The 24,109-nt window shown below is 37.1% G+C and overlaps 1 protein-coding gene across 2 annotated transcripts; it reads right to left on the bottom strand.

Moving 5' to 3' along the window:
* Positions 1-30: 30 nt before the first annotated feature.
* On the bottom strand, positions 31-22,515 carry FAM21 (Family with sequence similarity 21). Of its 2 annotated transcripts, XM_067094155.1 has the most exons (14): positions 20,987-22,515; positions 18,192-18,335; positions 17,861-18,055; positions 17,266-17,399; positions 15,194-15,419; positions 14,890-15,054; positions 12,954-13,053; positions 12,027-12,161; positions 11,020-11,175; positions 9,513-9,650; positions 7,236-7,300; positions 4,653-7,061; positions 3,485-4,091; positions 31-2,671 (listed from the first exon to the last, which is right to left on the bottom strand). In XM_067094155.1, the coding sequence occupies exons 1-14, from the start codon at positions 20,987-20,989 to the stop codon at positions 2,532-2,534; spliced, it is 4,617 nt and encodes a 1,538-aa protein (XP_066950256.1). In that variant the 5' UTR covers positions 20,990-22,515; the 3' UTR covers positions 31-2,531. The 2 variants fall into 2 exon arrangements, with proteins under 2 accessions (XP_066950256.1, XP_066950257.1); XM_067094156.1 differs by lacking the exons at positions 14,890-15,054; positions 15,194-15,419; positions 17,266-17,399; ... (1 more) ...; positions 18,192-18,335; positions 20,987-22,515 and adding an exon at positions 13,889-14,233.
* Between the last annotated feature and the right edge of the window lie 1,594 nt (positions 22,516-24,109).

Here is a 24,109-nt window from a genome sequence, read left to right as displayed (position 1 = left end):
AATTACTGAGATTTAAATCACAGTTCAATAGCAGTATCATTTTCACTTTAATGGCAACTTTCAAATGTTACAACAACTTGGCATCAACTCTAAACACCAGAACCCCAGTTCCATCAATGTGATGCACACTCATGATGTAAGGAATGCACATTAAATTTTTATCCTTAAACTGAAAGAAAAAAACAATTGGCAAATAGATATTCCACAAAAATAATCCAGTAACATAGTTATTTATATTCTGGTGCTGTAAGTATGAATCCTACACTGTTCAACAATCTACATCAACTCTACATGTACACTTACCACAATGTGGAATAACCCAAAATGTCATATACTCAGTCATTTTAACTGTTTCAGTAGTTCTTAACAATGAATGACCATATAAAAACTAGATCAGTTGGTGAAAAACTACAATATGAAAAGTTACCTGAGCTCTTTATGCAAAAGCATCATTAGTAAAAAGTCAAATTGAAGTGACAACTGTAACTTTGTCATTAAAATAAAACAAATTTTCAAAGCAACTCACATTTTTCCTAGTTATAAAAACCAAAGCCTTTTGTATGTGGAAGTATTTTTCAGCATAAGCTGAGTCGATTATTAAACTTATTAACAAGATATACTTAACTGGTGGAGAGGTGGGGTGAGCAAGGGGATACTTTCTAGCCCAACCCTGCCATTTACTTTTTCCTTCAGACACAGGGACAGATCAAGGCAGTTGAAATGGGTTCGACTTATTTGAAAAGGCTCAGGTTTGTATTTGTTCCTGCTGGGATAAAACCTTCATTTTTATGTACATTACTGTATATGAGACTTACCCCTCAGGGTTAAAAAGTTGTGGCAAAAAAAGTTAAGTATACCTTAGTTTAACCAGACCGCTGAGCTGATTAACAGCTATCCTAGGGCTGGCCCGAAGGATTAGATTTATTTTATGTGGCTAAGAACCAATTGGTTACCTAGAAAGATAGTCCCTGCAGTGTCTGGAGTTGGATTCTGCTTCGAACTCCCATGCTACCAATTGCACATGCAAGCAAGAGATGTCATGACACCTGCAACTTCCTACCCTACTGGTGAAATGGTTGACCAGATCAGTACAACCCTGGGCCAGAGAACCCCGAAATGAGATGTGGACTTGAGTTAGGAAAGTTTTCGGAGAACCATGACATCCCTGGTAGGAGCTATCAAGTTGGTAGGCAGCTTAGTCTAACTATTACCATCTTAAGCTGATGACCACATAGTACAGTGCAGGTATGTCTTCTATATCTGGTGACTGAAGAAACAGGGAATGGCAAGGTTGAATGAGTGAGGGGTACACCTGCCATCTCCAACTGGGGTATACTTCCATCTCCAACAATTAAGTATTTTGTTACCCAGTTCAATGACTGATCAAGGTTTTGCCTTAGGATACTCCTATACAGTAAACTGTATATAAAAGGCAATGGTTGCATTCATGTAAGAACAAACAAACAACATAAACTTTCTGATATTACACTTGTTTAAAGTCTAAAATTCTAATTGCAAAATATTTATTTTTCAAACAAAACAAAATGGAAAGGAGGCCAGAATAAGATACACACATGCACAACAGAAAGTCCTTATTAAAAAATAATAATTTAGTTTGACCTGATTACTAAAGTTACATGCCTAATCTCATAAGGCTGGATAATGAATCTGTAGATATCTAGGGTAATGATGAGTAGGGAAAATGCTTTTCTCATCACCATTCTCTCTCAAAAACATGTTCAAAGCTAAACTTCCTTTCTTATTATTGACAAAATAAGGCTGTTACCTATTATGCAAATTTATAAAAAATCACATTTCAAATTCATCTTCAATGCACAACACTGGAATGCTATAATGCATGCAATTCACTCTTTATCAGACCAAGAAGACAGAATAATAAAAATAAAGAAAGAAAATGAGGTTTCTCTGCAAAATCTTCAGACATACTAAACTCTTTGTAATGAATTAAATTTTTTACACTCCAGTCTGCAGGAAAAGACATGGCCCCTTGGGGCAACATCTGTTTACTCAATCAACACATTTCTCTAGCTTATACTGTGCTGTATTTATAAGTTAAATATTGTAGATGCAAGCCAACAGTGTCATTAAACATGTGAGGATGAGCCAAAGTTATTTTCTTATAAAACCAGATCAATAACACATGGGTCTGAAACCATAGTCTCTACTTAACAAGATTAAGAGTCCTACCTTCAAAAAATATTGCAAACAAAAAAATTAGGAACTGCTATAATTAACCAGCTATACAATACAGTGTGCTGCAAAGAATCACATAGTAGGTTTATATATTGTGATTGTAGTAACATTTTCAAAATCACAAAATCCTTTGCAAACCAACAAATAAATCTGATAACACTAAAATCCCTTAATAACAGTCTTCAAACAAAACAAGCCTGCTGTTTTGTTCCTATGGAAGGTAACAATATATTATTTTGAGAGTAGAGAAAACTGATTAGCACCTTTTCAGTCTAACAAGAAAGATACCTCGGAGGAGAGGGGAAAGTATGAAAGGATTACTTCAAATTCCCCAGAAGAGGATCCTCAAAAGGTTCACTGGACGGCTTTAAGGTACTCTTTGGCTTCACTACCGATGCTGTTTTCTGCAAATTAGAAGGCGGCTTTGTGTCGACACCTGATGAACTGAAGATGTCATCTGAAACATTAAATCACTGTAATGTATAGAATTTAGTTTAATTATATATCACTTTAATCTTTTAATAAAAACTTTCAATACTATACTGTACATAGTACTAAATCAATAAAAGACTGTCTGATTATGAAAATGCTATCACAGGTAGAAATCTGAATATTTTTCACTGCTTTATGTTATCCTTTTTCCCCCTGCAAAGAAAATAGGAAGAATAATCTTTCATTTATGTCTCAATGAAGTTTTAAAATGGCCTCTTCATCTGTCTGAAGAATTAGTCATTCAGATGTGATTTTATTCCCTGCTGTATCAATAAAAATACCAAAAACAATTGGCATTATAACAAGAGCTACATGACAATATGTAATTTTTTTTATTAATAGTGCCCAAAACAATTTTTAACAGTATGCTTGGCATGACTATTGTATGAACTTTCCCTGTTAAAAGAGTTATTGTCTTTAAAGCAATAATTTATGTGATCTAAATATTTGTGCTTTTATGAACCAAACACATTGAGTAACTTTAAACATGGCATATAGAACTCTGATAAAAAATGGCTGAAGCTTTACACTCTGTCATGGTAGCTCTAGGAGCTTCCACAACATAAAACACAAACAGAGCTCAAATCTAATAAAATCCTCTGCTTTGTCATAACCAAAGGAGTGAAAAAACAGAGCTCAAATCTAATAAAATCCTCTGCTTTGTCATAACCAAAGGAGTGAAAAAACATATCTGTAAAAATATGTTCTTGACTTTCTTGAAAATAGTAATGAAAGATGATGTAATGTTGCTCACACTACTGACTGCACCATAACTTACCATCATCATCATCATCACCAAACAATGCCTGGGCAGATAGTTTGGCCGTACCACCTTTGACATCACTCAGTGAAGCTTTAACTTTTGCACTCGCACTAGAGGAGCTCCTCGATTTAGATGCCCCAAACAGGTCTTCGTCATCATCACTATTACTTTCTCCGAAGAGGGATGAGGTATGAGGTGGGTTTGATTTCTTCCCTCTGGCAGAGGACTTTGTTGCACTTGAGGGAGCCTTTGGATTGCTAAAAAGGTCGTCATCATCATCGCCTACACCTCCAAAGGCATTTGTGTCTTTTAAGGGACGAGTTGTGCTTGGTCTTGAAGTGCCCTCACTTTTCTCAGTGTTTCTTTTAATTTTATTTTCCTCCACAACACCACTAACCCTTTCTATAGAATCTACTACTTTATTTTCATTACTGGTAATAGTAGGTTTTGATGCAGTTTCTTTCTTACTCTCTGAGCTTTGGTATTTTTCCACATTATTGACTAGGCCCGAATGGACATCAACTGGAGGCACTGATGCGATGACTGACTTTGCAGCTGTGTTTACACCCTTCCTGTGTGCTCGACTTGGGGGTCTTCTTTGTTTGTTCCCTTTAGCTCGGGTCTGTAAGGACAAATAAACATTACCATCATCCTTGCACAATGAACTTAGGAAAACAGTAGTTTAACAAGATGAAATGTCCTCACCTCATTGGACATTTTTTGCTAATGCTTCGTCTACACATCCATGAGAAAATCATGAAATCGTGTTTAAATAAGCTGAGTTCAAACTTCTTATGAGAGCCACTGTACTGGCATTTCTGAAGTTGATGCACAATGCATGCTTAATTGAAATGACATTTAACCTCAACCTGAATACAGGATCCAAAAACCAAATTTATTAGTCTTAACCAAACCTATCTTCAAGCAGAGCACTGTTTCGTGTTGATATGAATTAGCTGGAACTTAGCTAACCTCATAGTATCTAAAAGTCTACAACTTTCCTTCTAACATAAATAATGCCAAAACTATGATCTCTTTTTGTTTTTCTTACATGGCACCCTATTTCCACCGTGTACAATATATAAAAATTCAAGGGAAATGGAGTCAATATTAGAAATGAAAAAATACTGGAATCCGTTACTGTACAACCTGGACATAAAAACAATAAACTGATTAACTATACCTTATTTATACTCTGAAGTACCGTGCTACTTGTAACAGGGTCTTCAAAGCTTATGGCTGCTTCACAATCTGTATTATTTACAGGAAGAGAGCTTGGCATCACAGGAGATGAAGGACTAATGGGCGAAAATGTTTCACTTGTGGACGCAGAGGACCCACTCTTGCTAACATTCTCTTCTTTCATTTTTGAGCCTGGCAATGAGGGGGTATTGTCTGCTTCCTCTTCATCACTGTCTGATGCTGCTAACATACTTTTCCTCTGTTTTACCTTTTCAAATAACTCGCTGCCACCAAACCCTCCTCTGCCAAACAAAGACACACCTCCAACTGGGGGTTTCTTCTTAGGTTTTTCTTCTGCTAAAACCTCTGTTTCTTTATCTTCTTTTACATCCTTTTCAGCTACCTTTTCTACTGAATTTCCATTCAATTCTTTTGGAGGCTTCACATCTCTTGCACTGTCAGCAATTATTTTCTCCTGAATCTGGTCTGGTTTTGTAGAAGAGATTTTTGATTCAGTAACATCTGGTTTTTGATTGGATTTTGGTACCACTTCTGCTTCTTCTGGGAAAGGAGGTGGACTGGTTTGATTGACAAGACTCACAGACTTTTTCGGAGAGACGTGTGCATTTTTGAACAAATAATCATCATCACTGTCATCAAGTCCAAAAATGTCATCTTTTGGCAACTCGCTTTCCTTACTTGTTTCTTGATTAGGTTTATTTTCATCTTTGGGTGTTTTCTGTTTGTTCACTTCTAGAACTGAATCCTCCACTGGCTTCTGAGGACACTGTGCCTTGGTTTTTGATATAGTTTCATTCACCTGCTCAAAACTGTGAGTTCTACTGGCACTTTGTGGCAATGGAGGAGGACTTTCTCTATCATTTACAGGTGGTGGTATTAATGTCTTCTCAGTTTCTGATAATGTATCTTCTTGGCATTGTGACTCAACACTTTTGAGTATATCTTTATCCCCATAACTTTCATGGGAGGATTTTGAATTTTCTTTATCTCTGTTGGTACTTTTAGGAATGGTAGTAAAAATATCATCATCACTGTCTGGTGAATCAAATAAACCTTTATTTTCATTTTTTCTGGCCTGAACTACCGAAGTGGTTTTTGACTGAGTGGATGTTTTCGAATCAAAGCCAAAGAATATATCCTCATCGTCCTCTTCAGTGGATGCAAATAAATTCAACTTTGGTTTTGACTCCAACTTTGGTGGGATTAATGAGGTATTTCTATTGTCACTTCCAAGCTGTTTAGAAGCTATATCTTCACTGGACTTCAGATAATTATCACCCAAATTTTCTTGTATTCTGTTCACTTCATCAGAAGAAATTTTATCTTCTTTAGTTTCCGTTAATGAACCTGAGTTACTCTCTGGGGGTTTTGACTTTCCTATTGCATTCTTAACCATAACAGGAGCAGGAGCTGAAAAAAGATCATCATCATCTGACGGAGAACTAAAAATGCTTTTTGTCAAACTGGGTGGGGGTTTTTCTTTTACATTCTCTACTAAACTGCTACCTCCAGGCTGAACAGCTGTTATTTTTTCAGATTTCAATTTTGGCTTAGATGTTACAGACGTAGGAGGATCAAAGAGATTTTCATCACTAGACGGAGAACCAAAAATATCACCGACTGACTCTCCAGTCTTGGCTGGTGGAAGTGGTGGAGGTTCTGTTATAACAACTGGGACAGACTTTGTTTTTGGTATTTTAGAAGGGGAGAAAAGATCGTCATCACTAGGTGAACTAAAGAGAGAACTAGGCTGAGATGCCTTTTCAATAGGAACATTAATGGCTGGGGTTGCTATATTTTTCTTTGAATCATCAGAAGGCACTTCTCCCAAATTCTTGGTTCCTCCTAGCTTTTGAGAGCTCGGAGATTCACTATATGGCAAGCTCACTGGAATTGTACTTGGTTTGCTTTCTTTGGCAACTGGAATGCTGAACAGATCATCATCATCATCGGAAAACAACCCCACAGAGGTTTTGCTTTCTGGCTGTGATGACTTTATGTTTGTGATACTTCCTTGTGGACCCTTTTCGTTAGTTTTCTTTTCTACAACTCCTGTTGACGTCGAAGGACTCTGCTTTGAAATGCTTACATTCCTCTTTGAAGCTACCCCAAAGAGATCATCATCATCATCATCATCAAAAAGGTTAGGTCCTGCAGAACTTTTCCCAGCTGCAGTGACTTGTGTGACTGAATTACTGGTAGGTGAAGGATCTTGCTTATTACTAAAAAGATTATCAGAGTCAGAAACTTCCTTTTTCTTGGCAGGTGGAGGTGCTTTTTCATTATCTTCCCAGTCTGAGCCTTCAGACTGATCAGTGTCTGGCATCTGTTGCTTCCTTAGAGCAGATGTAATGGCAGAACCAAATATATTTACACCTCCAACTGGGACCTGAAACATATTGAACACAAATAATGTGACATCATCTTAATATATATCACTCGAACATCAAAAAAAAAACAGAAAATAAAATACAAAATACCTTATATACTGCATTGTTGAACAAAGAAATAAACAACTGATAATGATAATGCTAATGCTTTTACTTTAAAAAATGTAACCTACCTTACTTCTAGAAGACTTGGATACAGGACTTTCTTTAGAAGCTTCTTCTGCAGGAGTCTCGTTACCTAATAAAATTTAGACCATTATCATCTGGGATTACATTAGACTGGGTTTTATTAAAAAATGATAGGCTACACAATGTTAAGTTACAAGCTGTACATATCTATCAGAAGTATTTTTACAAACATACGTTTCAATAATTATCAATATTGCTTCTTGTATAATAAGAGAGATTTCATTCTCAGTGACATGGCTATAAAATAGTAAGACAAATCCTTTGATTATATTGAAAGAAAACTGTACGCTCTAGGTACTACACAGTGGTATAGAAAAGTGTCCTAAATTCGAAAGGAGAACACAGTTTCTATATTGATCGATAAATGAAACAACCCAATGTACGTAAAAATTTACGATAATTTTAAATTTGCAAGTCATCCTTTACTATCTCCTTTTTCACTAGCTTGGCAATCCTTTCAAGTGAATTCTTAGTTTTATTTTATTTTAATCTTACTTTATAGGGAAGTATTGCAAAGGCTATACTGCCCACAAGTATTTTACAAAGCTCATGGCACCTGATGCTATTAGTTTTAGTGATGTCTATCTCTTTTCATCTTTCAGTTTTCCTAGATTCCTCAAGTCTCTTCCCACTTACAAGTCTATCTTCCTAATCTTATCTTGCTCCAATTTTCAATAACAATTATAGTACAGACAGTCCCCGGTTATTGGCGGGGTTCTGTTCCTGATGGCATGACAATAACCAGAAATCGACGAATATTAGTGCCGAAAAGCACGGATCAGCACCTCTGTTAGGTGGGTATTGGAGCCGATCTTTGGTTATCGGCACCGATAAGCAGATATCAGTGCACAATGGCACCGAAAATCCAGTTATTGTCGCCAAAAATCCAGCTATTGTCGTCTCTAGACAAGCACCATAAAACCGGATCGCCAATAACCGAGGACTGCCTGTATTAGACTTCTCATGCAAATAAGCACTAGTTCTTTTACTATACTGCTTTCATATCATTTTGTAATTCATTCTTTATGCCTTCTGGCCATTAGAAATTAGATTTTGGTTATGCTTGCAACACAATGGATGGTGAAGAAGAAGAAGAAAAAGAAGAAGATGAAGAAGAAGAAGCTGGATAACAAAGGAAGCATTTGCTTAAACTACGGTAAATAAAAGCTTCTTTACTTTACACTATTTTGGCTTACAAAAAGTTTCACTGGAACACTCAACTTTTGAACAGTGAAGTATACCTGTTGAGTTGCTTTTTCTCCTGCCACACTCAATACTTTCACCCATTTCATTAATCTTCCCAGCACGAAGTATTACTCCTTCCCTACTAGTTTTCCACATTTCATTTAACCCAGAATCAATCACTATTTGCTCTTTAAGGTGTTGCATACCCTTGCAGTCCTTAAACAAATCAACTATTGTAAATTTCTTTCCTCTGTATCTCATCCTTAAGTCTTAATATTCTGTTTCCCTTTAAGATTTCAATTTACAGTGTATAGAGGTTTTAATCCGCACATTCTTCACTGTTTGTTGATTTTCACACCCAGCAGAATGACAGGAATTCTGCTACCTTACGGCAATTTGACCTTATGGTGCTTTTTCAGCGCCATTAACGGTGTTTTACAGTGCTGCAACTTGATGCTGCATCAAGTTACAGCGCCGTAAGGGCCGTTGATGGTGCTAACTGCGAGAATAGGCATCAAGTTACCGAGCCTACAGTGCTGTAACTTGATGCAACATCAAGTTAGGGCACCAAAACTCAAATTACGGCGCCGTAAATGCCGTTAACGGTGAAAATTCAACTTACAGCGCGGCGCTGGAATGGATCCCCTGCCGTAATTCGAGGACACACTGTTTATGGTAAAAATCTTTGCAGCTGGGGTCAAAGGAACACAGCGAGAAACCTTTCTTTCCATTTAAAGTTTCCCACGCAATGCATGCTGTACATTGTCAAATCAATAAGCTACAGTACTTTAATCTACCAACAACCTCCTGGTTGCATAGATTATTACTATTTCAGTATCAGTCGTATACTCACTGCCACCAGACATGACTGTCACTGGACTCCAAAGGGTCTCCTCTGCCATTTGAGGGAACTTTTTTCACATGACTAGGTTCATAAACCTCCACTAGGTGTTCCTCTGTACTACGCCCTTGGCATTTCTATGGCAGCAAGGTCCAAGGTAGTCCAATACAGTTCACCGTCTTGGATGCATTAAGTTCTAACACTCTACTCTTCACATCTTCCCAATAATACATACCATGAGAAACAGCAGTCTGAGCACCGAAGAGTCCTCCATCTTCATCTTCTCCATCACTAGAAAACAGACCTGAAGATCCCTTATTTGTTGGAGCTTGGGCTGGTGGTAATGGCTTGTTACTCGAGTTACTGACACGAGCTATTATTTGATATGAGTAAAAAGAAATGAATCATGAATGTCTTGAGGATAAAAATCTAATAACTTCACCTTAAAATGTAACACTCAAGCTTACAGCAGTATCTTGAATAGCAAAATACAGGCTACATCAAATATTATTTACTCTCTTTCCAGTATCTCATTCCTCAAATAAAATTTTGCTTCAAATATACAATCATATGTCCTTATTCAGACCACATGATCTTTATTTCTAAAACAGTTTATACAATTAAAATTTCTTACAAATTATTTCTCATACAGCCCTGTCACTCCCACACATCCCACATTCATAGTCTTCAAATGATTCAGACACTGTAATCTTTTGTGTGACAGACAAGAAGAGTGGATGTAGGTCTATGCATGCACCTCAGGGATGCAAGAGTTTACAGCAGTCATCTGCCTCTCTTTTTCTGTGTTGTCTGGATTGTTTGTTGTGAATAATCAGCGGGACTAGGAAGAGGGAATTTCTAGGAGTGATGAACGTGTGAAAAAATATATTTTATTTTTCATACCAAACACATCAATCACATAGAGACCTCTATACAGAACATATATTCCAAGACATGTATTCTGGTGTCTAGTAGGGTGATCTATATACATACAGTCTTGAGAAGCAAATACCATGATATAAAAACAAATAAATGAAAACCAATACGACAAGCAACTGACCAGTCGTTAATGACACCTGCTTCACACTGGAGCAAGGAAATAAGATAAACTAGCAAAATATAAATGAGGTAAGAAATTCAATACATTTCTCTTCACATAAACTAGAAAGTTAACCATCAAGCTGATACACATATAGCCCACAGGTAGTTAACCTGAATGTGGACGACAGAATGAAACAATCAATTAGCTAACATCTGTTTGCAATATTAATTCCTACAACCAAAGAATATCGTGATACTGAAGTACCAGCAAAATGTACTTGAACACTGCCTGAATACAATATGAACACTGAACAGGAGCCCCTACACCAAAGGAAACCATTACTCTCCAATATTCATTAACAACCAGCCAAAAAGTCTTGTTGCCAGAAAAGGTGAGCTAACTGCCAAAAACATATCAATTTACTTAACAGCTGGAATACAGATTAGTAAAGAGAGGTGAAAGTACAGAAAAAATAAATACAATGCAAGGATTCTCATCTGGGCAATTTTGGTGGCTGTGATAAATACATCAGGTGCACAAAAACTGAGGCAGTTGACTTCCTTGAACCTTTGGATCCCTGTGCAGGACTACCTTTGCTCTTTGTCTGTTAGACAAGACTGCAGTGCCTGGGACACCTGAAGACCACAAATGAATGTTACATGTGAGTGACAGGTTTGTGGCAGAATAAAACAATACTTACACGACGATCGAGATTTACTTGAAAACAAGTCATCCTCATCACTTTCGCTTGCAAAGATGTCACTTTTAGGAGGCAATGGTCGCTTGGCTTGGGGAACTTTAATTTTGGTTGGATTTGGCATTGCCCTAACATTTTCAACACCTGTCCTTGATATGCCTGTTAAGAGTAGAATGAAATTCAGGAATGCATACATACTTGAAACTATTCACCAAACATTCTCTTTCATCATCAGAAATATCTATATGAATGTGAAACTTATAAATATCTGTAAAGAATATGTTAAGTGCATTAAGACTTTAAGGTAACCTTGGAATCAACAAAATAAGCTGATCACTAAATTACACAGTAATATCTTGGTTAAGTTTATGCTGTCTTGCTCAATACAAGACTGAGACATGATACAAACTATAAAAAAAATAGCAAAACGAGATAATTAACACAAAGCTTCTCATTCAAACAAATATAACAACCTCCTTAAGTCACAAAATTTGTGTTGATGGTGCAGTCGGTAGGCTTCAAATACAGGCAGTCCCTGGTTATCGGCAGCGGTTCCGTTCTGACGGTGTGACAATAACTGAAAATCACCGATAACTGAAAATCAGCTATTTTCGGTGATTTTCAGTGCCGAAAATTGCCAATTTTCAGTTATCGGTGCCTCTGTTAGGTATGTATAGGCACCAATGCCCAATTATCAGCGTCGATAAGCGGAAATCAGCGATTGTTGGTGCTGAAAATTGCCGATTTTCGTCACCAGACAAGCCTCATAAAACCGGATCGCCGATAATCGAGCCCACCGATAACTGGAGACTGCCTGTAATTCTTTTTATGGGGCTGTATATAACTGAGAAAAGCAACCTATGAATAAACTATATTTTGTTTTCTTGTGCACAATAAATAAATGCTGTAGCTAACAAACAACACAAAAAGAGCAGATGAAATCCTCTTTACATTGATTCCAATACTGTATTTACAATTTCTAGTTTAGAATAAAAAAAAAAAATACTCACTAGAAGATGAATTAGATCTATGGCTACCGGAATCTCTTCTATCTTTCTTGACTTCTTGGGAATCCCCAAACAGATCCCTCGAGGGCTTTGTACTCCCAAAGAGGTCACCATCTTCATCACTCTCTGAATCAAAACCTAAGTCGAAAAAATGTAAACAATCAGACAAAAATATAAATTTTTAAAATAATGATATGGAAAATTATTTTCATTAGTATCAAAAAAGCTAAACTAACAAACTGATCAATTCGAATATATAAAAAGTACAATTTAGGTTTTAAAGTTTCATATGTACATGACCACATGCAGTTTAAATTATTTACAGGCAGTCCCCAGTTATTGGCGGGGGTTCTGTTCCGACAGCGTGACGATAAGCGAAAATCGCTGATAACTGGAGATCGGCACTCTGTTAGGCATGTATCGGCGCCGATAAGCTGAAATCAGCAATTTTCAGCGCTGAAAATCGGATCGTCGATAACCGGGGACTGCCTGTATTAAGTTCATAAATAAAAAGAAACTTCTAATTTTATGTCTGCTAAACTGTGCCAAGCACTGCTCTGCAGCACACATAAAACCATACAGGTTTTCACTCATCACTGAGATATGTTATACAGGCAGTCCTCGGTTATCGGTGGGGGTTCCGTTCTAGGGGTGTGGTGATAACCGAAAATCACCACTAACTGAAAATCGGCAATTTCCGGCGCTTTTTCTCCGATTTTCGGGCTTATTGGCGCCGATTTTCAGTTATCAGCGCCTCTGTTAGATATGTACAGTATTGGCACCAATACCCAATTATCAGCGCTGATAAGCGGAAATCGTTGATTTTCGGTGCCAAAAATTGCCGATTTTCGTCGCTAGATAAGTGCCATAAAACCGGATCGTCATTAACCGAGCCCGCCGTTAACCAGGGACTGCCTGTACTACACTTACCTATGCCTTTGTTACTTTTTGCAGATGATGCTGCTGCTGTTGTGGTACTGTTAAATTTATTATTTAATTCGTTGGTGAGACTGGGTCCATTTCTGGTGACCTGAAATTAAAATCATTACGGAAAACCATTAATGAAAATCAACTCTGATAATACTGTAAAGTATCATATTAGCCACTAATATTGTTTACAACATTTGATGATGACCCAGGATATCAATCATGTCTGAAATTGCTCTCAAAATGACAAAATATATCCATTTACCTAAAATACAATGTCAGAGAAACATCCATAGATAACTGTACAGTCATTTTCGATCAAAATAGGCTCACTGATAAATTCTCCACACTGGTGTATAAAAATATATATAAATATGTTCTGATAAACAGTTAACTTCTAGTGCAAAATATGCAAAATGCAAACCTTCTCAAAGCTAGCCCAGAGGTAAAAGTGACATGAGAGGTGTTCTCTTGATTAAAATTGAATACAATTTGAATACAAAGTTAACTCTAGAGAATATTCATTATTACTACATTTTCATTACTCAGATGTTATTTGAAAATATTTAAAACTGGTCTTTATAATATGAGTCAATTAAGAAAATATTTTTGGGTGTCAATAGGCCGTGCATTTTCTTCTAGTGTGCAATAATGATGGTAAAATCTCTAGTGTTGTTCTGCAACATTTACATTTCTTTGAAAAAGTATGATCAACAATATTTAAAATAGAAGCGTCAATTCCTATACTGTACACAGAAAAATTTGTCCAAACCATAAAATATTCCTCTATTTATGCTTGTGTTTCTTGTCCCCCAAATGCACAAAATTTCACAGTCACTAGGGAGTACAGCTCTACGGTACAGGATAACGAACAATCTAACACCAATTACAAAACAAGCTTTGGAGAACAAGGGAATCTAATATTCTGAACCACTTACAAATTTCCATATGAAGAAAACTACAACAGCAGTTAGCAGAGATTCCAAAATCATGATGTGGTATCAAAGGTGGCTTTTAACCATTTTACTGGTCCACCCAAATAGCAGGAGAAGTGCGCATACAACAACTACGGCTATGTCAAAATCCAGTAAAATGTCCCCTGTTGACAGCAGCTTATGCTGATATTTTAGGTAATAATATCTAAAAAAATCTGATATCAAATTCATGTTGACAAAATTCACTTGTTTAAAAAACCAAAGTCAAAGTCCACTTGTTCTAACAGCAGAAGATCAAAACGGCTAAGAGCGTTCACACATTCAAACTAAGGAAACCACAACGAGTGTACATATCTTACGACAGAATGTCAAGATAAAGCATGTACGATGATTATTTTCTCTCAGAATGAAATCTCGCCTGTGATTCCTAATAGATATACTAACTCTATATACTTTAATATCCTTCTTTATCAAGAAAAAATATTGCTCTTCCAAGATGTTCACTACTGCTTCGCAAATAATATTTAATATAAAAACTGGGAACCCATGATGTACAATCATAAAGACAGGAAGTGGTCTGATAACGCTCTGTCTCTCACAACACAAAACATTACTGCTGCTTTACTCAACTAAAAGCAGTTAGAATATTAAGAAAATTGATAATCTTCAATAATAAATTCAGATGGAGTAAATAATGTGTGAATTATGTATCACTTCTGATAGAAGGGACTAGCCTATTCAGCAACTCATTCCTATGTTAATACTTTTCAAATAAAAATATGTATGTTCAGAAAAGACAATTTTAATTATTTTTTACCACATTGTGATATAACCATATCTATACCCGACTGATCATTCAATAATAGTACATAAATAAACTGCAGTATCAAGTTTTTCAACGAACACAGCTGGGTATAAGTTACTGATACACCTGTCACACACTCTTAAAACTGAAATAAGGCTAGATACTAAAAGATGCCAAAATATTCTGTACTTTGACAAACCTTTGATGCTGGTTTAGTTGATGGCTTAAAAGTATCATCATCATCATCATCACCATCACCATCTTCCTCGTCACTTGAGATGGTCCGGTGGACATGATCATTATGTACATGATTCTTTGTTGGAACATCAGAACTTTCACCTGATATATCAGAATCACTGTCATCCTGGAATGAATTGTACATACAATCAGAAAGACTAGCATTGGAAAAACATTTTATTTTGATCTAGGACCATTCTTTAGCTTTCTATAGTCCATGAAATAATTTCAGCAAACTGCCAATTACCAAAGAAATCCAGACTTACAATAATCTTTGAACTACTAGCAGGAATAGGTTTATTTTTCTTTAACTCTGAATCAGAATCCTCATCTGTGTCCGTTTCCTCTGGTGTAAGGGTAGCTTTCGAGTTCTCCTCACTTGAAGGGTCATGCAAGCCTATCTTGTTGTCTTGCATAAACATCTGTGAGCCAATTATATAAGGAAGAGGCCTGCTTTCATATGGATCGATGAGCGCATATACGGGCAGAGGGCTAAAAGCAAAAACAGAAAATTACCAAATACATCTACTTGTTTCATAAAATAAGATTATTTTAAGCTTATATATGTCTTACTTTTCAGTGTGTCAATTAGCATTTATACCTCTTAAAACTGTATGACACTCCCACTCTTTGGAAAATGAAACATATACAGAATATCCTCAGAAACAGGGGAAAAATCCCTAGTGCCTCAGTGACACAGACGATTGCATCAGTATTTTTATTCACATCTGCACCTTTACATGATTTTTACAAAACACACTGTACCCCCAATATAATTTCAGAAACATTAAGAGACAACAAAAGTCAAACTCAGTAGGCCTATTCTCTATCGATTTGTTTTCTACAGAACCTAAATTTTCTAAACCAAAAGTGTACACAAATTTACCTTTCATGAAAAACGAATGGTAAAATCAAACATATACAAAAATACTTATACATGCAGCTGCCATTCACAAGTGACCAGTGCCCTGGGTACTTACAGACATCATAGGTGTTTCAGTGTAAACCTACCAGCATACTATGCAGATGAAGATGACAAAAGTTATAATTCTGGTAAAAGTCCAGTTATTTAACAAAGGATATTCTAGAAAACTTATCATCTAGAAGAATTCAGAAATACTGTGGATTCATAATAAACATCATTTGGTTATTCTGATGGAATTCTAGACTGTTCAGAAGAACTATTTAATCTTTAAACTTACACTAAGTTTTTCACAAACAAACCTATTCCTTAACATCAGCCTTTCACTGCAACAGCAGTCATCCTCAGGCATGGACCAGAGGCAAAATAGGCCTCTCCCTTTACACACATCTGGTGATGTAAATGTTATTCTCTGCAACCAACTGTAGCCTGGAGGGATTGGGAGGAGGGCCAGTCTTTCTTAAGTGAAAAATTCATTTCAGTTTACACAAGATACAATTTTTTTCCACATACACCCACTACTTTATGTAAGTCTGAACAGTTACTTGAGCAAGAGGTGTCATTACTAGAAAATTATTAGATCTGGAGCAAGGAGGAGGACTGGACTTGGACTGAAGGTTCCTCATGGATAGGAGGTTACTGGACAAAACAGGCATCTCAAGGCAAACAAGAGGCCAGAAACAGACTAGGCCACGTTTGTACATTCACTGCTTTTACTGTTGTATAAAAATACAACACTGGTAAGAAAAATAATTGCTATTACTATACGTATGGTGCAACTCCCTGAAATCTGATTATAAATAATTTTGGAAAGACTAATAATGTGGAAGCATACAACACATGACTTCTCATACTAAGTGGGACTATAAATGGCATTACAGTACTGTACAATGATCCAGAAGCCTAACCAACACATCTTGCCATGTTATGCCCAAGTGACTAGGGGTGACTCAGTACAGTTGTTGGCCCACCAAACAAACCTATGACTGATGTTCTACACTCCATAAGAAATTTTGACTTTTAGAGCTTTTCAGTACTAATGATAAAGTGACAAAAGCCTGTTTAGCACTTACTGGAATGTAGCTACACTCAATACAGGCAGTCCCCGTTTAACGGTGGGGTTTCTGGTCCTGGCCGAGCACTGCTAACCGAAAATCGCCAATAAAATGCTTAACGGCTCTATTAACAGGCTTTCAGCACCGATATCCAGTTATCGGCGCCAATAAACTGCTTACTGGCGCCGAAAATCTGGTTAACAACGTTGCTAGCCAAGCGCTGTAACACTGAAACCTTGTTAACTGATTTGCTGTATCGCAAAAAGAAAAGCTGTTCCTCAAGTCATTCCATATAAGATTTGTGGAGAAGAAAGTCTGGATTATAAGTTCCAGTTTCCTCCAGTTTTATCAGTAATATTACCTCTCATGACCATCTTCATCCTCCGATTCAGAATCCTGAATTTCATGACGCTCATAACTCTTGTTCACCAAATCGATTCCACTTGAGATCGCTGCTTGGCACTGGGCAATGACTTCTTCCTCAGTAACTGCAGACTAGAAAAAAATATTTACTGTAATAGAATCTTCATAAATACTGTACATACTGTATATGAAAATGACCACAAAATTAAAATAATGAACTTTGAAAATATGACCCTAGATTACCACAACCTTTAAGGAACATTTTAATCACAATATATCAAAGCAACTGATAAACAGAATGGTAATTTTCATGAAAGCATTAGTACATGAATTCAAGTCATCATCACAAAAAGTGGCAAGAAACTGTTATCCTGTACAGAAATACTGTACCTCAAGACAGATCAAATTATATAAACTTCATGGTCATCAACTAATTACACACTTACCACACACCTCAAAGTAGCTTATAAAAACAAGAGAGGTTTGAGTCTTGCAAAAAAAAATGTGAACAGTGATCATGTACTGTAAAGCTTACAGTACAGTATACACTAAAGTACTTTCTATTAAGTACACATCCTTGATTAAAAGCTTACCTTAGTTTGAGTTGCAGGAGCCTTGCTACTAGCAACATCTGCATCATCTTGATATGTTCTATTTTCTATGAACTGGGTATTAGCGAGCATGTGGAAAGCATTACTTGTGTTGAGGATTGTGGAGGAGACCCGATCGGTCTCCTCCAACACCTTTTGCAGCATACCCTCCACTTCATGAGTACGTGACACCAGCCTCTGTTAAAAATGCAAAAAAAAAAGTCATATGAACTTAAAATTATATAAATTTCCTATAGAGTGAGAAAATGAATAGGTCAGTGTACAGTTCAGTCAAATAAGCAGCAGCAAACCATATTATTTTTTCTAGTCCCACCTGTGATATGCTCTGTAAAAGAGATGCAGTGGCGGCATCACCACCCAGATTCCAAGATTCCGCATGCTGCCGGAGGTCGCCTGGTGAGAGGGAGGGACTTTCCCACCACAGATCCTGCCCTCCACTACCATCCTTGGTAGAACCCTGGAGAGAAAGAACATAATCACTGTTACTACTGTTAAATTATTTACTTTATCTAAATATTATACCCTTTTGATTATATTTTTACTATGAATAATTTAAAAACAACAAATTAGAACTTTTTCAATATTGTATTAACTACAAATGGGTCACGAATGTACACCCAGCCATTAGTACCTGTAAGTCTTTCCCAGAGCTTAAGAATTATTATCATTTGAAGTTTGAAGGCATTATTAGAGTAGCCATCATTATTCATAAATTTTATTATTGCAATACTTTGCAAATCAACAATAAAAATACACAAGTAAAAGACTGTTGCAACTACTGTACAGTGTATTTACATGAGCTGCCAAAGCATCGACACCAGGAACATTAAAGAGGGCCTCAGCCAGAGAGGTTACTGCCTAAGCAGAAGTGTTCACTGAGAGAAAGCCACAGCACCTTCAGCAACTAATTGGGATGCCTCTGATTTGTTGGCACAGCAGAAACAGGAGAGGTGGAAACAGATGTAGCAAAAACATTCATTTTACCACCCATTGTTCCATCTCAGGGGCATCCAGTAAGCCTTCCTTAGACCAAGAAAAAGGAAAATAAGCAGGCACCATCCCATGGCAGAGGTGGGGGTCACAGCAGAGGATTGCATTGAAGGTCACTTGGTGAAAACTTAGGTGCATTCTCTTGGGGGATGCTGACAATACATTACACACATTAAATCCGACGGAGATGTTCTTGACCTGATTACGCCTGTGTGTAGTTGCTGGTCTAGCCAGATACAGGTGAGTAACATAACAGAGCGTCTGACCTCAAATTTTCATAGTATTTGTTGCAGCAGATACAAATCCTCCTAACTCCCTTTAAATGGGGGTGGGGGGCAAGTTAAGCATTATATTTGGATTTTTCCTTAATTCACAAAGCTGAAGTCTTATAACATAATCACAATATTAACCAACTCTGCATTTGTCCATACTGTCAGAGTCAAAGGGAAAAGTAACGTCACTTGGTTGCTGCTCGTTAACAACTGTGCCTTCTTACCTAGCTTCAATGACTGGACCAACTTTCACTATAGGTCTATCCATTAAAAAGACTTCAGGTTTGTGTATCTATGAAGATTGCAAATTATGCTGAATTTGCAATTTTTCTAACATGCTTTGATATTTAGAATAATTCTCACCTTAATTTCTATTGGTAGAACTAATGCTATATAATTTTATAATGTTCAAAGGAGGATAAATTCTTATATACCCCGCTCCCAAGTATTTTAAGTCTCTTAAAGTTCTGTAACTACCAGTTTACGGGCAACACAGGTGCTGTTTTCAGTGTCAGTCCCTTAAGGATGAACATAAAAACATATACAAAAGATGGTAAATATCATAAACATAAACAAACAGCATGAACACATATAAAAACATAAACAAAAGGCAGCAGGATACTGGGGGGAAATCAAGCCACTGTAGTAGTCTGCAATTTTACCAAATTTTACCCACGATCAGTCAGGTCGGACCCAGTGCAATATGTTAGGTTAGGTTAGGATGTATTCCTGTAACTGCTTGTGCCCCAATCTTTGTGCTCTATAACTCGTATGACATTTGTTACAGATTAGGCATATACACATGAACCAGATTGCCCTTTGGACCTCTTATCTTGAATTACACATTTCTAAGCATAAGTGCTGATGTGTTGCTCTCATGTTTATTTTTCCCCGATACTAAGTCTCATTTCCATATGGAATCCAACCATACTTTTTAGATATTTTCGCCAGGTTGGAATTCATGAAAACGAGCGTTTTGGTCGATACATAAAAAACACAAGATAACCAATACGATGAACACAAGAGTTCCATGTATGGCAAGTAAGTAATGTCACAGATTCACCCTGAATTCCATGATGTGAAATTAGGGTAGTATCATAAATTATACATCTGTTAATAGCCTATGACCAAATCCAAAGATTTTTGCATATAAGAAAAATGCCTTAAATTCTTTTGATCAACCTGTTCAATACGTATCATTTGGTTTAGCCTATTATTATTATTATTATTATTATTATTATTATTATTATTATTATTATTATTAATTCATTCAGAAGACGAACCCTGTTCATATGGAACAATCCCGCAGGGGCCATTCACTTGAAATTGAAGCTTCCAAAGAACATGGTGTCCATTTGAAAGAAGTAACTGAAGTTAATAGGAAATACACAAAGGAGAGATCAGTAATTTGAAAAGAAAAAATAAATTAACAAATTATTAAACAAAGAGATAAAAATTTAAGTAAATAATTAAAATACAGGGAGAATTGATTTAGAACGACATCCTCTGGGAGACTGCTCCACAGACAAGAGACCATCCTGTCATTTATAAGCCACCACAATATAAAAATAAATACTACTCTATTCGACTTACATTACACTAAGTTCCCATGGATAATAAAAGATAAGCATGATTAAAACGGACCAATAAATCTAAGTCCATGGTAACGGTACCCCAAACTAAACTAAAAACCAAGAAATTCAATTAGGTCCTACCTACCCAGGTCAGGGATTACTTTAGCCTAAATTCAGCTATAAATTAGGCCCAGCTTTAAAAGACTGAGGTAAAAGTATGTATGTGAGACTTCGTATTTATAGTAAGTATGGGAAACGGACTTTCAACTTACCATCGGGGGGCGTAATGTATTGTAGAAATTCTTTAGCAGGTGTTGACGACTGGATCAGCTGATTCTCCAAAATAATTCCACTAAACAATTTTAGACCTACAATTTTGTAATAGCTTTCAGCATTCATTCGTTTATCTTGCCTCTATGATGTACAGAGTCATTATAATTAGAAAAATCTGTCGTTAGAAGGCACTTATAACAATATGTATTAAAAATATGCAGTTTTTTATGATGCATAACTCTCAATCACGACGCAAAATGACGTCACGATTTTCGTTGTAGATCAAAATACCTGTAGCATGTGCTAGTCGCTTTGCTTGGCCGAATTTTGGAAAGAAATTAATTACCTGTCAGGCCTAAGTTATAGTATGATATGTAGTGTATTCCTTATACTCATATTTTGTTGAGATTATACCGTTCCAGTGTCGCGTATTTTCTCATTCTGTTTCGTGGATTAAATGTCAAGCGGCATATCTTCGATTCGACCTGTTTTGGACAGAGAAAAATCCTGCGCGTATACTGAATTTCGACGGTAGAATGTACATTTAACATAAATCACATTAGTATTTAACTGAAAAATCGAACGGATGTCACATGAGGTCATAGAAATTTCAGAGTTGAACTTCATACAATCAATAAAATATACAAAAGAAAAAGATGCCAATGGGAAAAGTCCTGAGGCCACACCAGGGCTCCTAGTCCATTTCATACCTTACACGTTTATGGCAAGGTTCCGTGATAGCTTAATTTCACCCAACCACCACCACCACCCTCCTGGAAAAGTGAGATGGCGTACAGTGTACCCCACTTGATTATGAGATGTAGGCCTACGGTACGTTCAAAAGAAAATCAGGATATATTCTGGAATGAGTCTATAAGTCGGTTGCCAAGGATCTACTTGATTGCTAGAAGTAATTGGTAGAAATGAGAATGATGCTCAGGACCCTTGTGTACCTTTCACCTATACCAGGCTGCAGGATCAGTGACCTCTATGGGGATTTCAGTTGCTCTCAAATGTCCATCTTATATTTTAGACATCAAAAGCAAGTAGCAATCACAACAGTTAGAACTTCTTCACTTCCTGAGTGTAGCCTACGCTTAGAAGACACAATATGCATGAGATAGACTTGACAACGGGGTAGTGTTGCTTCCCTGAGATCAGTAGACTTAGAGTGAATCAAAACTTCTTTCCAACTCTGCGAGCAGGGACTCTGAAAGAGAGGAACCCTCAGGTTCTGACAGATCCCCCAAAGCAGGGACTGGATCCTCTCATGAAACGGAGGCTTAAAAGGCAGGCTCATAACCGCTCAATATCCACATTCCCATAGATTAACTATGAACATAGGAAACAGAACTGGAAGTTACAGATGAGCATTCATTTTCGTTACTCATCCTGCATACATTGGGAGTTTTGCATGAACCTAGAACACCTCAAGAGTCTGCACCATCACATGCACGTGGTTCTCTGTGATACTCAGTGGTATCATAATGCAGGACCTTCCACAAGTTAACCCCCTATTGCACGGTCTATGAGGAAGGAAAAGAAAAGATTCAGCAATATCGAAGGCAGAGTAATCCCCTTCAAAGAAACAAGCAAACATCTTTTGACCTTATTCCACTGTGAAGAAGACACACGGACTCCTAGCTCCATTGCCAAATAATAAATCTGGTTGCAATAATACTAACTTTCATCGTTCTCTTTCCTTGCTCAACTTCCTTATCCTTAAGACAAAAGTAGGTCTAGCACAAAAGTTGGTGGTCTGACTAAAGCATATAAAAGAACACCTTTCCTTTTGTAATAGAAATCACCACAGGTATTGACCAATGCAACAAGACAACATTTAAAACATTACACATTTGTTCTTACAATTATATATTTTTTGGTCCTTCTTGGACGGGGTTATTGCATGATCATATAAAAGTTTAAGATAATCTGATTTCCTATGGTGCATCACTATGCTGTGACCAGAAATAATGTGTAATTATAACTGGTTGTTCGCATGTATTTTGCACCTCCTTCCATTAAAAAATAAAAAGATTTTAAATAATCTGTAAAACTTAACTGCATCTACTTTTCGAGAACCACTGGTTATCAATAACCTAGGTTAATGATAAGGTTAGGTTAAAGTCCTCCTGGGCCTTGCAAGGCTTATAGGGCCAGTGCTGAACTCCGGTTTCTTAGGCCAACAGCCAATGGGGAGAAGTCCCGTCAGGGGCGTCATTTCAGATTTTTGTTGGGGGGGCAAAGATGGTTTGGCGAGCGAAGCCAGTGTGTCGCTAGGCTCGCTGTTTAATCCCCCCGCCCGAGGGCTGGTACCTATTATCTTACTAACCCTCTCGTTTTCAGACCGCTGGGTTTGCGGCCTACCGGGTTTATGCAATGGTACCATCTCCCAGCCACCAGTGAGCGGCGGGATTTGAATCCCGGTCCTTTCGACTGGTAGGTGAGAACCCTACCACCATGGCAGGTTAGGATATATCACTGCAAATACCATAGCTACAGTCTCATAAAAAACAAAATCCTGTGTTGTATACAGAAAAAATACAGCTGGGGCTGTACTTATAGACAGACAAGATTCGGCATACTGGATATGAGATTCAGAAAATATCATAAAATGAATGGCTGTGTGTACAGTCATCCATGGCTGTAAACAGCAATGGTGCACATAATTTAGAATCACTGTTATAGTGACACAGCTGGTGTATTTACACTGTAATAGGAAGAGAACTGAAAAAACAACACTAACAAGAAAATGCAAAACATGTTAATGACATTCATAACAACTGAATTGCCAGAGAAATGAAAAAGAAGGAAATGTCTCAGTTGAGGTTCACTGATAGAAAGTGATCTGTTACTAGGAAGGCAGCAACAATGATGAAGGCTAGACTAAACAGTGATGTGACATGATGAGTTTATTTTTTCCTTTCAACGAGGGCACCTAGGAAAAGCAGAGTCTTGCCCTTGTTGGATTTGACTGTAAAGTTGAATACTAAATTGCCTTATGAGGTGCTGGCAAGCTTCTTTGATTCATTGGCTGTTTCACTGTTGAAAAAGATATCGCCCGCACATCTGGCATAGGTCCTTGGCTTCAGCTTATTAAAGGTTCTGTCTGAAATCACAGT

Source organism: Macrobrachium rosenbergii, chromosome 50 (assembly GCF_040412425.1).
Source record: "Macrobrachium rosenbergii isolate ZJJX-2024 chromosome 50, ASM4041242v1, whole genome shotgun sequence".
Taxonomy (NCBI): domain Eukaryota; kingdom Metazoa; phylum Arthropoda; class Malacostraca; order Decapoda; family Palaemonidae; genus Macrobrachium; species Macrobrachium rosenbergii.
This window is presented reverse-complemented; position numbering and strand designations above follow the sequence as displayed.

Excerpts from the sequence above, each read along its gene's own strand:
- FAM21 (XM_067094155.1), bottom strand. Across the intron at positions 18,056-18,191 it reads TTTTACAGAGCATATCACAG|AGGCTGGTGTCACGTACTCA; the intron begins GTGGGACTAGAA and ends CATTTTTAACAG. Across the intron at positions 15,055-15,193 it reads CTAGTAGTTCAAAGATTATT|GATGACAGTGATTCTGATAT; the intron begins GTAAGTCTGGAT and ends AATTCATTCCAG.